This window comes from Ailuropoda melanoleuca, chromosome 11 (assembly GCF_002007445.2).
Source record: "Ailuropoda melanoleuca isolate Jingjing chromosome 11, ASM200744v2, whole genome shotgun sequence".
Lineage (NCBI taxonomy): Eukaryota > Metazoa > Chordata > Mammalia > Carnivora > Ursidae > Ailuropoda > Ailuropoda melanoleuca.
The window spans coordinates 105,194,642-105,210,558 of record NC_048228.1 but is presented as its reverse complement, the minus strand read 5'-3'; the positions used below and the strand labels follow the sequence as shown (position 1 = coordinate 105,210,558).

General features: G+C 54.6%; 1 protein-coding gene across 1 annotated transcript in view; it reads right to left on the bottom strand.

Moving 5' to 3' along the window:
- STK32B (serine/threonine kinase 32B) overlaps positions 1 to 15,917 on the bottom strand; it is a 284,209-nt gene that overhangs the window by 14,976 nt on the left and 253,316 nt on the right. The window contains exons 6-10 of the mRNA XM_034670976.1: positions 15,643 to 15,746; positions 8,187 to 8,303; positions 5,901 to 6,026; positions 3,178 to 3,537; positions 1,098 to 1,237 (exon numbers count right to left, since the gene is read on the bottom strand). Coding sequence (XP_034526867.1) covers positions 1,098 to 1,237; positions 3,178 to 3,537; positions 5,901 to 6,026; positions 8,187 to 8,303; positions 15,643 to 15,746 — 847 coding nt within the window. The remainder of the gene's footprint in view (positions 1 to 1,097; positions 1,238 to 3,177; positions 3,538 to 5,900; positions 6,027 to 8,186; positions 8,304 to 15,642; positions 15,747 to 15,917) is intronic.

The following is a 15,917-nucleotide window of genomic DNA, read 5'->3' as shown; positions in this document are numbered from 1 at the left end:
CCCAGGGCACATCCTCTGTCCCCACGGTAGTCCGTGTACGTCTGCCTCCCTGAATCTCTCCTGCCACCTGCAAGCATCCTGAGGGCACTGGTCCTGCTAGATCCGCTTCAGTGTCTCCGGGTCCAGTCCAACGGCTTCCTGTTGAAGGACTGAATGAGACTCTCCTGCAGGAGCTGGTGTGGCTGATGCCTGCCCGCGTCCCCTGGGCACTGCACGCTGAAGGCGGCTTCCTCATTGCATGGGCAGGGGGATGGGGGGAATTTTCTCTGCTCCAGAGTTCCTTCTGGCTGAGGAAGCACACAGGCTCTGTGCAGGGGCCAGGTCGCAAGGCAGGGATGAGGCCCTTGGGAGCACACTTAAGCCTGTGAGGGCTCAGAGCTGCACGTCACTACCCCAGAGCAAGGGAGACAGAGGGCTGGAAGGTTTGAGGTTGTAGATGGGAATTCTTGTGACCAGCTCAGAACCTGCCAGAGGAGGCCCCCTTTGGGCATACTCGGTGTCTCTCAGCAGAAGTTCTCAAACGACAAGGCATCCCAATGACACCAGGAGCAGGTTAAAATGTGGATCACCAGGACTGTTGGCTCCCCTGCCAGCTTCTGACTCAGAGGGCGTGGAATCCGTCTCGTAAGGCGGCTGTAACACATCGCCACCATCTGCGGGGCCTTACAACAGAAACTGATCGTCTCCTGGCTCTGGAAGCCAGAAGTCTGAACTCAAGGGGGCAGCGGGGTTAGACCCTCCTGGAGGCTGAGGGAGAATCTGCTCCACGCCTGTCTCCCGGCTTCCAGTGGCTGCGGCCATCCCTGGCGTTCCTGCCTCCGGAGCCTTGCGGCTTTGGAGTCATATTGGAGTGGGAATGACACCCCCTCCTCCAATCTGACCTCATCTTAACTAATTACGTCTGCAACAACCCTCTGTCCAAACGAGGTCACATTCTAAGGGACTGGAGGCTAGAACTTCAACATATCTTTGGGGGGGGGGCACAATTCAACCCATAACAGGGGCAACAACTCTGAATGCTAATACCCCCTTCCCCCACAGTCCCCTGGGGTATGTGATGTGTGCTCGTGTGACCGGGGCCCTTCCTTCTGATTCACCTTGGCGGCCCTCTGCGCAGCGGGAGCCGGCCCAGTGCACGCGGAGCTGGCCCGGTCTGCCGGGAGCTCATGGCCTGGTCCGCGGAGAGGGAAAGCTGACCGCCGCTGGGGGCTGCCAGGGGCGGTGTGGCCCCAGCGAGCTTGAAGGGGAGCCCTGCTCANTGTGAGGGCTCAGAGCTGCACGTCACTACCCCAGAGCAAGGGAGACAGAGGGCTGGAAGGTTTGAGGTTGTAGATGGGAATTCTTGTGACCAGCTCAGAACCTGCCAGAGGAGGCCCCCTTTGGGCATACTCGGTGTCTCTCAGCAGAAGTTCTCAAACGACAAGGCATCCCAATGACACCAGGAGCAGGTTAAAATGTGGATCACCAGGACTGTTGGCTCCCCTGCCAGCTTCTGACTCAGAGGGCGTGGAATCCGTCTCGTAAGGCGGCTGTAACACATCGCCACCATCTGCGGGGCCTTACAACAGAAACTGATCGTCTCCTGGCTCTGGAAGCCAGAAGTCTGAACTCAAGGGGGCAGCGGGGTTAGACCCTCCTGGAGGCTGAGGGAGAATCTGCTCCACGCCTGTCTCCCGGCTTCCAGTGGCTGCGGCCATCCCTGGCGTTCCTGCCTCCGGAGCCTTGCGGCTTTGGAGTCATATTGGAGTGGGAATGACACCCCCTCCTCCAATCTGACCTCATCTTAACTAATTACGTCTGCAACAACCCTCTGTCCAAACGAGGTCACATTCTAAGGGACTGGAGGCTAGAACTTCAACATATCTTTGGGGGGGGGGCACAATTCAACCCATAACAGGGGCAACAACTCTGAATGCTAATACCCCCTTCCCCCACAGTCCCCTGGGGTATGTGATGTGTGCTCGTGTGACCGGGGCCCTTCCTTCTGATTCACCTTGGCGGCCCTCTGCGCAGCGGGAGCCGGCCCAGTGCACGCGGAGCTGGCCCGGTCTGCCGGGAGCTCATGGCCTGGTCCGCGGAGAGGGAAAGCTGACCGCCGCTGGGGGCTGCCAGGGGCGGTGTGGCCCCAGCGAGCTTGAAGGGGAGCCCTGCTCAGCATCTCGGCCTCCCCTCCCCAGTCAGGCCACCGGCCACTGGCGGATGTCAGGTCGGAGGGTTTAATGTTCCAGCTGCCCAAGTGCCAGGGTGGCCCGTGTTGCAGTCACAGGGCTGCGGAACCGGGGAGGGGGGAGGGCAAACAGGTGCCACTTTTTTCCTTGGCTTAGAAGGAAAACTCTTGGCTTCGGGGAAACTGTGCCTCATGAATGGGCTCCTCCCAGGAAGGTGCAGATGAGAAACTGCGGCAGGAGGAGGTTAAGATGGTGGAGGAGTAGGGGACCCTTTTTCAGCCGGTCCCCTGAGTTGAGCTGGATAGGTACCAGACCNAGCGGGAATGGGGCTGGATGTGGAGGGGTCGCCGTGGTGCTCAGACAGCATCCTGGTGGGACGCAGCCAGGCCCTCCACCTGGATCCTTGCATGTGGCAGGTGGGGGCGGGCCTACCAGCCTTCGGGGCCCCGGGTGTGTGGGGTGGGGGGCAGCGCAAGTGAGAAGCAAGGGAGGGACAGGAGCGCAGGGACCGAAGCTCGGCGCCCATGCCCACAGCGCCCCCTACGGTCAGCCGTCTCTTTCCCGGCTCCGGCTGCTTCGGCACATGCTGATGTTGAACGCCCGTCAGGGAAACGACTCCCCTCTCTTCTTTTCTTTTGCCAACTTCTGTTAACTGTGCCAGCCTCACTATGAATCCAAGACCGCAGATCTCTAAGGGGGTGGGGCCTCCGCACGGCTGGGCGATCTTACCACAATTCCCAGATTGATCCACCTTTCCACGTGAGAAAGACCATCCTGTTGGTTGAAGCCGCTGTGCAGTGGTGTTCCTGCTANGCGCCCCCTACGGTCAGCCGTCTCTTTCCCGGCTCCGGCTGCTTCGGCACATGCTGATGTTGAACGCCCGTCAGGGAAACGACTCCCCTCTCTTCTTTTCTTTTGCCAACTTCTGTTAACTGTGCCAGCCTCACTACGAATCCAAGACCGCAGATCTCTAAGGGGGCGGGGCCTCCGCACGGCTGGGCGATCCTACCACAATTCCCGGATTGATCCACCTTTCCACGTGAGAAAGACCATCCTGTTGGTTGAAGCCGCTGTGCAGTGGTGTTCCTGCTAAACGCAGCCAGAGGCGACCCCTCGACAANAAACGCAGCCAGAGGCGAACCCTCGACAACACAAGGACGAAGATCTCGTTTTCATCTTCATTTAGAAGGAAAGAATTTGGATTCTCTGGGTTCCAAGTGAAGCATCTTCCAGCACAGGCACAGTGCGACCCGCCGCCGCTGCCTGCTTGNTGACCCGCCGCCGCTGCCTGCTTGGGTCCGTCACTGCTCGGGCTTTCCACAGGCTCAAGTCCGCCAGGGGTGCTCTCTGAGGACCCGTCCATCCAGAGCTGAGGGGAGCACGGGTCCAGAACACGGCTGCCTGGAGCCTTGGTCCAGAGTCCCCGTGCTGGTTTAAGCAAAAGTTCCTGGAGCCGAATGTCCCCAACAGGGGAGCAGCAAGATACACAAGCCAACTCTTAACCAAAATAAAGAGACATATAGGCAATACAGCCTAGTGGTTATGCCATCCACAGTCTGGAGGTCCACAGGGACCTCTTCCAAAAAGCTGGCCCAAGTCTTCCTGAGACTGATTTATCTGTCATTCATTCATTCATTCATTCATTCATTCATTCATTCCGATGCAGGCTCTGGATATAAACCCCCTGAGGTCAATTTCTCACTGGGTAATCGTGGGCAAGTTACTTAACCTGAGAATACCACCTACGAGAACCACTTCCCTGTCGTGAAGCTCCTATGACATGGCATTTTAGAACAATGCTTGGCTCGCAGAACCCTCAATCCCGTTGGACCATTATCATTCATCCGTTTGTATCTGTGTGACAATCACACGTGGAGAACTTCTAGTGCCTTCTAGCACCACCCATTGCTCTGGGGCTCTCTCAGGCAGAGGCCAGCCCAGCTACACGGGCTCTGGCCTCCAAAGCTCTCAGGGGAATGGCAGATGCATTGGAACAAAACAATGTTAATCGCTCGTGTCGCTCTACACACCTACCCAGTGGAGGACCAGAGAGGCTGTGATTGATTCCGGGTAAGGAGGTGGGGGCTGGCCTGGGGCCTGTCTCGTGGGAGGAAATGCTTCAGTTTGCCTCTATTCCAGAAGGCAGTTACCAAGACCGTCAAATGGGCCAGTCGCTGGGTTTGAAGCTGCCTTGGAGGAGGGACAGGAGACGCCAGAGGACAAGGAGAGGAAGGGCATCCTGGAGGAGGAAGCAGCGTGTGCGCAGGTGCACGACTACGAAACAGTGTGGCCAGAGGGCACAAGCATAAGCATCCGGGTGGGGCTGAAGCAGGGGCCCTCTGCACGTGTTTGCGTGGAAGTGCGCATGAGTGCGAGTGTGCGTGTGAGTGTGCTTGTGAGTGTGCCTGAGTGTGTTTGGATGGGCTTGGGGAAGAGCAGCACGTGCGGTCTCTAGAAGGCTGACAGACACAACCCACGTTGGCCCCAAGGGTCACCCAGGCATCTGGCACACGGCCTCCATTCGAAGGACTGCACCAAGATCCCTGGGTTTCGTCAACGTGGCCGGAGCGGGGCAGAAGAGGACCACCAAGGAGGCTAGCGTATTTCTCTGGCGTCTCCAGAGTGTGCATTCTGAGGGAAGCCAGCCAGGGGAAGCGAGACCAGACCCCCAGCAGGTTTATTAATTAAACCAGCCATTCCCAGGGTGGTAATTACTGAGGGCTCCCTGAGTTCCAGGTCTTGCTTGGTCTTTGGATGCCTCTTGGCATTTACTCTTGACAAGCTCGGTGTAGGGTGGGTGGTCCCTCTCCTCTCCCCAGCACAGATGAAGAACCCCTTCTGGAGCACACCTGCGGTCACAGAGGTGGTAGTGGTCTGTGCCCCCAGGGAAGGAGAGCCTGCAGCCTCCCTCCAGGACGCAGCCCTGGGTCATTACGGGTGACTTTTATGTTGACTGGCTTATTATTTGTACAAAATTCCTAGCCCGTGGGTTGTCAACAGGGGGCAGCTGTCCCCAGGGGTGCTTGGCAATGTCTGGAGATGGTTTTGGTTGTCACAACTGGGGAGAGCTACTAGCATTCCGTGGGTAGAGTTCAGGGATGTCGCTAAACAGTCTCCAAGGGACAGGCCAGGCCCCCACCAAAGGCTCATCGGCCCGAAGGTCAGCTGCCTGTAGCACAGTTGAGGTCTGCTCTCATCTGCAAGCTCCCTGACAATGGGCACCAAGACTGTTTTCTTTACAGGGCTTCACCTCGAGCCACGCGCAGTGCCCGCATGCGTACGTGCTCAGCGAACACAGGCCGGCTAGATCGGCGGGTGGGTGGAGGCACACAGCGGGTGTGATTCCCCTCCCCACCCCCAGTGCCTGGATCTGCACGCACAGCTGGTGTGATTCCCCTCCCCACCCCCCAGTGCCTGGACCTTCGCACACTGTGGGTGTGATTCCCCTCCCCACCCCCAGTGCCTGGACCTGTGCACACTGCGGGTGTGATTCAATAAAAGAAAGGAGGCTCTGTTCCCACAAAGACCTTCTACAAGGAGAGAAGCTTTCCAAGTGGAATACTGGAAATGAGGTCCAAATCCACACTCAATCTCTGCGTACTGTGAACTCCTTGAAGCTCCTGGGACCATGGCCAGCAGAGGCCTCCCTGGCCAGCTTCTGGTTCTTCCTCCAGAGCAGGGCAGGGGACCCTGCAGAGGGATGGCATGCCATTGGATGAGACCCCCACTCACATTAGGCACAAAGCCAGGCGTCAGCGCCTTCTCGAACACCGCATCCCAGTTCATGTCGGCCAAGTAGGGTGCGCTCTGAACATCACCAAGACTGGACAGGCGGCTCTCCGGGTCCTTGGTCAGGAGCTGCGGGCAGAAGGCAAGTGTGTTTGCTTGAGCTATGTGTCCCACTGAGGTTAGCGGGGACCCTGAAGGGAGAAATCTAGCGAAAATGAAGGTGCCTCTGCTTTTAATGCCCCATTAACGCTGGGCTCTGGGCTGCCGTTGTCGGAAGCATCACCTACACTCATCCCTTTGTTGCCAGACAGGAACCCAGAGGGCAGGCTGCTTCCAAACGGTCACCCAGAGAGGGACTCTTTGGCAGGACCTGGATTTTCAGCCACCGCGTTGTCCTTGGGGACTAGCGCCCAAGATGTCCCACTCACTAATGTCTGCAGAGGCTTCCGGTTAAATATAAAAGGAATTCGCCACCTCATCTTGAGACCGTCAGCTTGGTAATGGGTGTCTGAAAGTGTAATGGAATTTATCCCTGGACAGCTCTGTGGTGACCTCTGTGGCCTGATGAAGGGGCCTCCTTTGTAGCCGAAGGTATAATTTTTAGTTTCTCCGCAAATAGAATTTCTGCTAATTCGGGGTGATGCAGTATAAAAAGCAGCCACAGAGTACTTCCTTGTACCCAAAGGGGGCTTTCAGCTTTTCAAAAACATCCTGGCTGACCTAGCACAAAGCACACTTGGGCTAACAGTGACAGGCGGGGCCCTTGCCCCGGTCTGACACCCCTCACCTCCACTCCCACCCCCACCCCAGCTTCGAGGCCTTGGGCAGGCTACTGAAGGCTCTGCCCTTGTTTCCTCCGCCAGAGCAGGAAGGGCAAAGGCAACACTTCCATCTCCAGAGCATGGTTAGGATGGGACCCACGGGGATGGGTACGGACCTGGCCAATGCTTAGGGGGGTGTGGCTGCCAAAAGGGGGGAGCTGGAAGTCAGAGCCCCCCTGCCAGTTTGCTCCCTCCTGGCCCCTGACACTGCAGAAATCTCGCAGCCGTACCCAGTGAGTGGGCTGCGGTCACACCACGTGAGGACACCAGGCAAGGTCCTACCTGAGGGTCATGGCAGCCTCCTCCCAGGGGCTGCCCCCAAACAATGGGTGCTTAAAGCAGAGACTGCCCTCTGGTGCCCCATGGGAGCTCCCCATTCAGGACAAGCAGTTCTCCTGGGTGCAGGGGTGGGGGAGGGATGCAGGCACTGGCACATGCATAGGGCATCCAGTTGATTCCAGTGAGCAGTGGGTTCTAAGGACCCCTGACTTCTAAGAAGCAAGCACCGAATCTCCTCTAAAGTGACTTAGTCATGGACGGCGGTGTAGGGAAGGACAGCTGGCGTCTGGAGTTGGGAAAGCCTGGAATCAAACCTCGCCTCCACCCTCCGACAGCCCCGTGGCGCAGACGGGAAGGACTGTGCCTTCCTGAGCCTCCGTGTTCTCACCTCTAATATGGGCCCCCAGGGCTGTGGGGACAGTGAAGAGCCAGTGCACAGCCCAGAACATGACATTCCCTCAAGTCCTGGGGACCGCGGTTACCATCGTCCTTTTCCTGCAAATGACTGGGTCCCAACCACATGCCAGATTCCGTCCACCCTGCACATCCCAGGGGATTCCGAGGCAGGAAAGGTAAATGCCAGCTTCCAAAGGGGAACACCACCTCCTGCCTGTGCCAAACTCGAGTGGGCTTCAGAACCACCCGGGGAGCTGACGGAAGAAGTAGAAACCACAGGGCCCCGTCCCCAGAGTTTCTGAGTCAGAAGGTTGGTGTGGAGCCTGGGAATCTGCATTTCCAACTAGCTCCCTGCTGCTGCTGTTGCTGCTGCTGGCCTAAGAGACACCCTTGGAGAACCACTGCTTTATTCTAGTAAATTCTAGTTCCTGGAAAAAGTCGGGAGATGCCTCATTTCTTAAAGCTCAGCGACTTAAATGACCATTTGTGGCAACGATTTTAAAGAACCATATGTATTAAGTATTTCTATTTATTAGGAGCCTGGAGTGAAAAGAGTCTGGGGCTCTGTTGTCACAGATGTGTCTCCGACGGGACTCTAGCACCCAGTGGCTCCGTGATCCTGGATGCGAGACGGTGAGAGAGCTTACGATGTGGTGTGAGCGCGCTGCCTACTTTATCCAGGCCCCCACTGGCATTCCGCTCCCTCTCTCATGCCCGAACGTGCTGGGATGCCTGTTCGTGCACTGAATGCCTCCAGCCCCCAGGCCTGGCGGGTTGGTAGCTGTCCCCTTACCTTCTTGAGCAGGGCCACCATGCCTTTGCACCATGTGGAGGAGTAGTGGACGCGCTCCACCTTGAACATGTTGAGGACCTCATCGATGGGTGTGGCCGAGTGGATTTCATACGGTCTCTGCAACCAAAGGCGCAGACAGGGAGTCAGAGAGAAGCCAACTGCAAGACACCACCCACGTGGTTAAAACCGTGTATACACAGGGCGTGGTTCATTCTTTCCCTTCACGTAACCGTGGGCGTTCCTCTTTCACAGCAGAGCAGGTGGCCACTACCCATGTGCCAACAGGGTCCAGGTCGGTAGGGTGGTGCCAGAACCCAGCAGGTGGGTGCTCTGTTGTGGCTACAGGAGGTTAAATGAACTTGGCAAGGTCACACAGCTGTAGGTGGCAGAGGCAGGATCCGCACCCAACACCCTAACTCCTGAGTCCCTGCTCCAGGCTTGGGGGTGGGGGGCTCTCACCATCTACTGGGCACCCAGCATCACCTCCAGTCAAACCCCCTACCTGCTGGTGGGCTTCATGCCACATTTCCCAGCACTGGTTGAACTGGCTGGGAGTGTGCAGCACTGGAATCACCAAGGTCTAGGTCTGGTGGGCTGGATGGATGGGGCGAGGCCGGGCTTCTACCTGCCACCATCTCCCCTTTCCCCAACAGTGAGGATACATAACTCCGTTCCAACTGGCCAGCTCGGCAGAGCATTAAACCTCCTGACACATTTTCCCTATATTGCCTGGGCAGTTTCTTGCTTTTAAGAACCTCTCAAAACCTGGGATGGGACCCTGGGTACACAGCTTGGACACTGTCTGAACTCTGCACCTGCCCCCCTGCCAACCAAGGTTCTCTCCCCCTCTTCACCCTCCACGCAGCTTCATGGGTGAAGGTGCTCTGAGGTTTGTATCATGGTCAAATGGCTCAGGACTGGAACAGGCAGTCACCCCTGGAGCACGTGTGGTCCAACAACTAGAGAAACCAAGAGCAATGAGTTCATAGTTGTCCACGTGACCTGACTGTCGGCTCTGGAATTCCTGCTGGGGCATCCTCGAAGGTGGGCTTATACTGTGCTCATTTCTGTGTTCTCAGGCTCTCAGGCAGCCTCAGCCATCCAGCAGAGCACGCACGATGACAAGCATGATGAGTCCATTCATCCACAAACACTGATTGGGCACCTGCAGGGGTCGGAGCCTGCACTGGGCTCATGTGGTTCGTAAGGCACAGGGGCCCCAACCTCGTGCAATTTGGATTCCCACAGGGTTGCTGCAAATAGGGGTGCTAGCCCAAGGAGGTGAGGGCGTCCTGAGCCCGGGGAATGTGACAGTTCCCTGGAATGGAGGAACATCTTTATCTTCACCAAATGGGGCTCCCCTGGGGAAGACATCTGCCCGTGGGCGTGTGGCTGTGCCTTGCAGTGTGCCTACCCAGAAGGGGACCTTTTCCTGATGGGCTGCCTCCTTTTTCATCTGTCAATTGAATTGGAAACTCCTCCTTTTGCCCTATAATCTGCAGAGCAAAGCCAAAACCTGTGGGCTCCCTAGAAAGGCCAGCTAACAAGATATGCTAACATTCTTTATAAATGTCTTCAAACATTTTCTTCCAATGTCATGGGAAGTGGACTATGTCTCCAGTAATGGACACTTTATAATTTCCTCCTGGGGCTGCTGCCTGTCTCTGCCTTTGCAGGACCCCCCTGACTTCACCAGAAACAGCTACCCTCATTAGAAATAATGGGAGTGAACATTGAGAGTGGAGATGTTGGTTTCTGGACTGTTCCGGATCGCTTCTATCCATCTTTTTGCCTCTGGAGAAACCATTCCTCCCATCCGGTCCCCGCTGTACCCGGAAACCCAGCTGCTGGAGGCGGGAGGACCTTGGGAGATGAAGCATCTCACCTCCTCATTTTAGAAATTGGGACACTGAGGCTGGAAGATGAACAGCGACCTTGCCCCATCCCAGAGATGCAGGTTCTCCTTCCCTGCTCTTTCTCCGATGCCATCAGAACCTGCTGGCCGAGCGCCCAGCTTGAGAACCAGCCAGCGACAAACGGGAAGGCTTTTCTTGTCTTTCACATTGCATTCTGTCGTTCCTTCTCAGTTGCCTCAAGGCATCCAACAATCTGCTTTTCCATCCGCCTTCCAAACCCCACCACTCTCTAGCTCTGTCCTCTCCGCTTCTGGAGGGGGCCAGACCAATAAGAGTAGCAATGGTGATCATTATGGTAACCCTAAGAAGCCACGAGGCCAACACAGCGGTTAAATACATTTGCAGATAAGCTGGGAGCACCAGGCATGGGACATGCTCTGCAGCTTGCGGCTCCGGGCTCAGCCTTCGTCATGTGGGTGGTCGCAGGGAAGCCCAGCTCCCTCCACGAGAATATCGGCAAATCCTGAGATTTCACCTGCTCGGGGAAAGAATTCTATTGAAGCTTGGTTCTCACGCATCGGCCTTAGGATGTGTTGCCTCAGAAAAGCAAGTGGCATTTCTAAGGTAAAGTAATTGCGTGTACTGCTGGGGAAAGTGATTTTAGCAGCAGGGCACCGGATAGACTCATTCCGGAGCGCAGGTGGGTCTCTATTCCAGGACACTTGGTTTACAAAAAATGCCAAATGACCGAGAAATGGAAGAGAGGAGACAAGAATTGCTGGAGACTTGTCATTTGAACTGTTAGAGCTGAGCTGGGCTTCAGAGACCATCTAATCCAATGTCTTTTCCCAAAACCTTTTTACTCCAGATCCCAAACACCGAACAGATGAAAGTGAAGAATAGTCCTCGGGCTATGAAATCTCCAAAGCCAGAAGAAACATTCCCCAACCCCCAGAACTGTTAAACCACCTCTGCTGGGTGCTAGAGGTCCAGGAAACATGGCAGCCTCAAAACCACGGAACAGCCCACACGCCTGTTCCCCTCCTTTCATGGAGACAGAAAACCCAGAGAGTGAGGTCACAGAGCCCGTTCCCTCCCAGGTCCTGACTCCTGGCTCACCGCTATCTCTGTCTGCTTTACCCAGGGATCAGAAGTCACCGCCTCTCTCCTTCCATCAGCTTTGCACACCATTACACTCCCCACCCAGCGGGTGTAGACCCGGTTCTTCATTCTGCACGGCAGCCTCCAGGGGAGCTCCACACACCCTCCCTCTTTATTGCTCTCCTCTCTGCACCCCGACCTACTGGGGTCAAAGGCAAGGTCAGGGAGGTGGCTGGCGAGAAGCAGAGAGGGTACAAGGCCTCAAGGCACCACAGGTGGGGTCTGGGGGGTCTCCTTTGTCTACAACGAAGCCCACTCTGCAATGCAATGTGCCGTGAGCCTGGCATTCATGGTGTCGTTTAGTCCTCTTGGTTACCCTACGGTGGTGGCTCGCAAGCAGGGACGATTTGTTCCCCGGGGCATATGTTGGGAGTCTGTTTTGGTTGCCCTAACTCAGTTGGGGAGATTTCTGCCGGCATCTGGTAGGGAGGGGCCGGGGATGTTGCTAACGTCCTGCATCGCCCAGGACCGCCCGCAGCACAAAGCATTCCCCAGCCGGAAGTGTCTTCAGTGCCAAAGTCGAAGTCGAGGAGCCCTTCGCTTGGGGCTGCAAATCCCATCCCCCCACTTGGTAGATGAGCAACGGGCTCACCCAGGTCATTCAGAGACTATGTAGCAAATCCAGGATGTGAGCCCGGAAATGCGTGACTGCAAAGGACTGTCTCTCGTTCAACCACGGTGCTGCCACGTCCACGGACAGCACCACACTGCCCGCCTGGTAAGCCCGAGTGTCTCCAGCTGATCTCAGCGGCTTCTACAGACTGTCCCCTGCCTGTCCTCTGATGGCGGGTCAGGCAGAAATGTTTGCTGTGTCCACCTCAACGGCCCTTCCCCATCTGTACTCACACTGTTCCCTCCAGCAGCTCCTGTGGGACCCAAGTTAAATGTCTGTTCCCTCAGGTATTCTCCACGCTCCTATGAGCAAATCACCAGCACTTTATCTGCGTCTCCCGGTCTCAGCGCCACCGCCAGGAGCATCGTTACCGCGCATGCCAGTGCTGCGTGGGCGCTGCCGCATTTTCTCACGCATCCCCACGGTGGCCCTGTGGGTCGGCCTCGCAATCCCCACTTCATACAGAGGAAACCGGGGCTCGATGAGGTCAGTGACTGAGCTGGAATCAGAGCACCGAGGCGCCCCGAGTGTGGGAGGGAGCACACATCCCTGCTCACGGGGCCCCTGGGCCTTCTCCCCGCGGCGCTCATGCACCAGGCGTGACCCAGCCTCCACCCCGGTGCCCGGCTCCAGAGTGGAAAGGTGCTAAGTCAGAGAGGACGCAGGCCTGCTGGCAGGCTCCCGAGGGCCGGAATCACAGCAAGGAGTGGAAGCTTGCTGACATTCATCAGGCACGTGCTGGGTAATCAGCACCATCGCAATGACTTAATTCTCAAAGCACCCCTGTTGGGTAGAGAGTATTATTAATTTCCCCCCCAGTTAACAGCTGAGGATTCTGAGCACTGGATCTGTTTGTGGGCTTTGGTTAACATCAATGATGAGTAGAACCAGGGTTTGACCCTGTGAATTCCTCTAAGATCCTCTTTGTCTGTTACGGGGAGGCAGCTTTCAGTTGAGTGAGAAGATCTAGCCATTAAAGCTGTCAAAAAAGGAACAGGTTCTTTCTGGAGGTAAGGAGCTCCCTGGATGCTGAGGCGAACCAGTAAACAGGTGGGTGATTACCTGTCAGGGACGCCATCTGGAGCCCGGCAGGCGGGGAGACCAAGGGACCTGTGCTCTAACAGGGAACTCTCCGGGCGGCACAGTCTAGGGTCTCTTTCTGTCACTCAGCAGGCATGTGGGGTGAGGAATGAGATTTTACTTTGAGCTCAGAGATCCTACTTATGTCCCTGGTCCAGGCTATAGGATCCAACCAGGCTCATGGGATTCTCTGTGTTGAGATCTTAAGCCATTAATGACACTCAATTCTCTGCTCTCCCTACAAAACATTTGGGAAGAGAGGGCTGTTTTCTGGGCTGGGACTAGAGTATTCCTGGGTCTTTAGCCAGCAGACTGTCCTGATATTATCCATTCTAACTCTTTCCAACTCTAAGATCCTAGAACACACACTGCAAAATTCCCATTATGGCTTTCATCTTTGGGAGGCTTTCATCTGGATTTTGAGGGAATCAAGGAACAAAGAGGTGAATGACCACTCTTCAGGGATGCTGTCACTGACACGGTGAAGGAATTCGGGGGAGGAAGGACAGCCTCTATATTTACACACCCCAGAGATAAGCAGGAATGCGTCTCGGTATAGTTTTTTCACCAAATGGGATTGTTTCCTGTATGTATGAAAACCAAAGAATTAACTGTTTGCATAAACCTGTCAAAGGTGAAGCCAGACCAACATTTGTGAGAAAGGTTTACACGAGCCCATGACAGGCATCCTTTCATTCAGTCGCTCTGTCACTACGTCAAGGGCCCTGATCCCACTGTGTGCTTCTCCTTCTCTCCTTGAATGTGGCATTTGGATCTCTGAGTAGGAAACTCCGTCGCATTCAAAATGAAACGATGTATTTTGGAAGCAGCAAGAACCACTCTATCCTTGGGGCTTTTTGCCAAGTCATCATCTTTGTTCTGACCCAGAGGAAGGACAGATGTTAAAAAAAAAAAAAAAAGCAACACAAAATCCACAGGCCCCATAATGCTGTCCTTTAGAAATAGTTCCCAAACCAGGGCTTAATACATAATCTAATTGCAGGTCCAACCTCCCCCCAGAAATGTCGTCTTAACCGGTGGGTCAGAAGTTTTTCAATCCTGGCCTGGGAGCCTGCCCCCTGGGTCTTCTCCACCCTGGGAAGAAAGATGGATAGATAATCTGATATAATAGGACACCTTGCTTTTCCCCCTAGAAAGCTCTTTGTCTGAAAGAATCTTTTTCTTTTGCTAATAACATCTTGCCTCACCGTCCTATAAAAACCTTCCATTTTGTAGGACTCCTTGGAGCACCTTGCAACGTGTGACATGGGGTGCTACTCGACTCATGGATTATGAAGTCAATTAGATCTTCAGACTTACTCGACTGATTTTTATTTAACACAGAGAACGTACTTTCTGCTGGTGAACATCCAATCATGCTTGGGGCAATGCTCGTGGAGGGCACGTGTATGACTGAGGACATCAGATACACAGCATCTGGCGGATGCTTCTGTCCTCTGGTTCATACAGCGTTGGGACCCTCATACTCCCTCCTGACTGTGCGTATCAGCGAAACCAGCAGATGACAAAAGAACCAGCCAAGAAGAAGATGAATGTTTTCTTTCAGTGCCTGAGAAAACTAACAAGTTCATATATATATAAATATAAATATAATAATTTATATATATTAATTATATAATAATATAATCAATATAATTAATATAATATTATATATTTATATATTTTAAATTCTAAAAACATCATGTATACTAATTATGTTTTTGAGGAATTCACAGGAAATAACTGAGATCAGGAGCAGACAATAGTTGTTTAAACTACAGGATGAAAAATAATAATACTTATTTGCACTCACATGGATTCAATGGTTTGCAAACTGCTCTCATCATTCATTCATTCATTCATTCATTCCTCACCCTCTGTCACCCGCACCGGCGACCCCCACCCTCCAGAGTGCACCTCCACTGGCCTGAATGTGCATGGACACAAATCACTGTGAGACACTGAACATCGCAGCCAGTGGCTCTGTGCCGGACTGGAGCGGTGAAGGCGGGAAACATGCAAACCCTGGGTCTCTGTCTGGGGGCAGAGTGATCCCATGGTAACTTCAGCTCCAAGAACCAGACTGAAGGCATTTAACCCCATTGTACCAAGAAGGAAACCAAGGTTCAGTGGCATCATTTTCCAACAATACTTGTGCAAAAAAAAATGCCTCAAAATTAGTTTGCCACAACTCTTTCTACTAAAGTAAAAATGAGTTATTAGTTGCCATTAGTTATCTCCAGCTATTAAGTTAAATGAAATAAAAATTAAAATACATACCAAAAACCCTATTTTGATGGGACATCTAGCTATATATTTGGGGAAGATACAGAACAAAGAACATGGAAAAGAAGCATGGTCCTCATATTTAAAGAGCTTCAAATCAAGCTGGAAAATCAGGCATGGGCCCATGGTGTTGTGGGTCGAAAGAGGACATTGTTTGAAATAACGATGCCGAGGTGTTTGAACTGCTGCTGGTTAGATGCTGACCTTTATGTAAGACCCTCCCCGTGAACATCCATTTCCCCACGAGCAGACGGAGGTGGCTGGACCAGAAGCTCCCTCCGGGTCCCTCTGATGCTCAGGCACCTCAGGCACACGGGCCATCCGAATGGAAACCCAGGGCCTCGGACGCCTCATTTGGGCTCTTCCCAGCCGCGTGGCCGGCCAACAGCACCCAGGTCCAGCTTGACCTGAGCCCCGACTTCCTGGGCTCCCCATGTTCCCATGCAGGTGCACCTCTTACCCAGCCCCGCAGCAGCTCGTAGGCTGTGACCCCCAGGGACCACCAGTCGACAGGGTACGAGTAGCCGGGGCCTCCGTCCACATACACCTGGAACACTTCCGGGGCTGCCAACGACAGGACAGAGATAAGGTCACCGCATGCCACAGTTTGTACTCACCACCCCTCAGAGAGGGGACACGGGGGAACAGGAACCCAGACTCTCAGTGGGCAAAGCCAGGACTCTGTCCACCGTGCCATGTGGTTCCTGCCCTCCGTAAGCCACGCGCGGGCTCGAG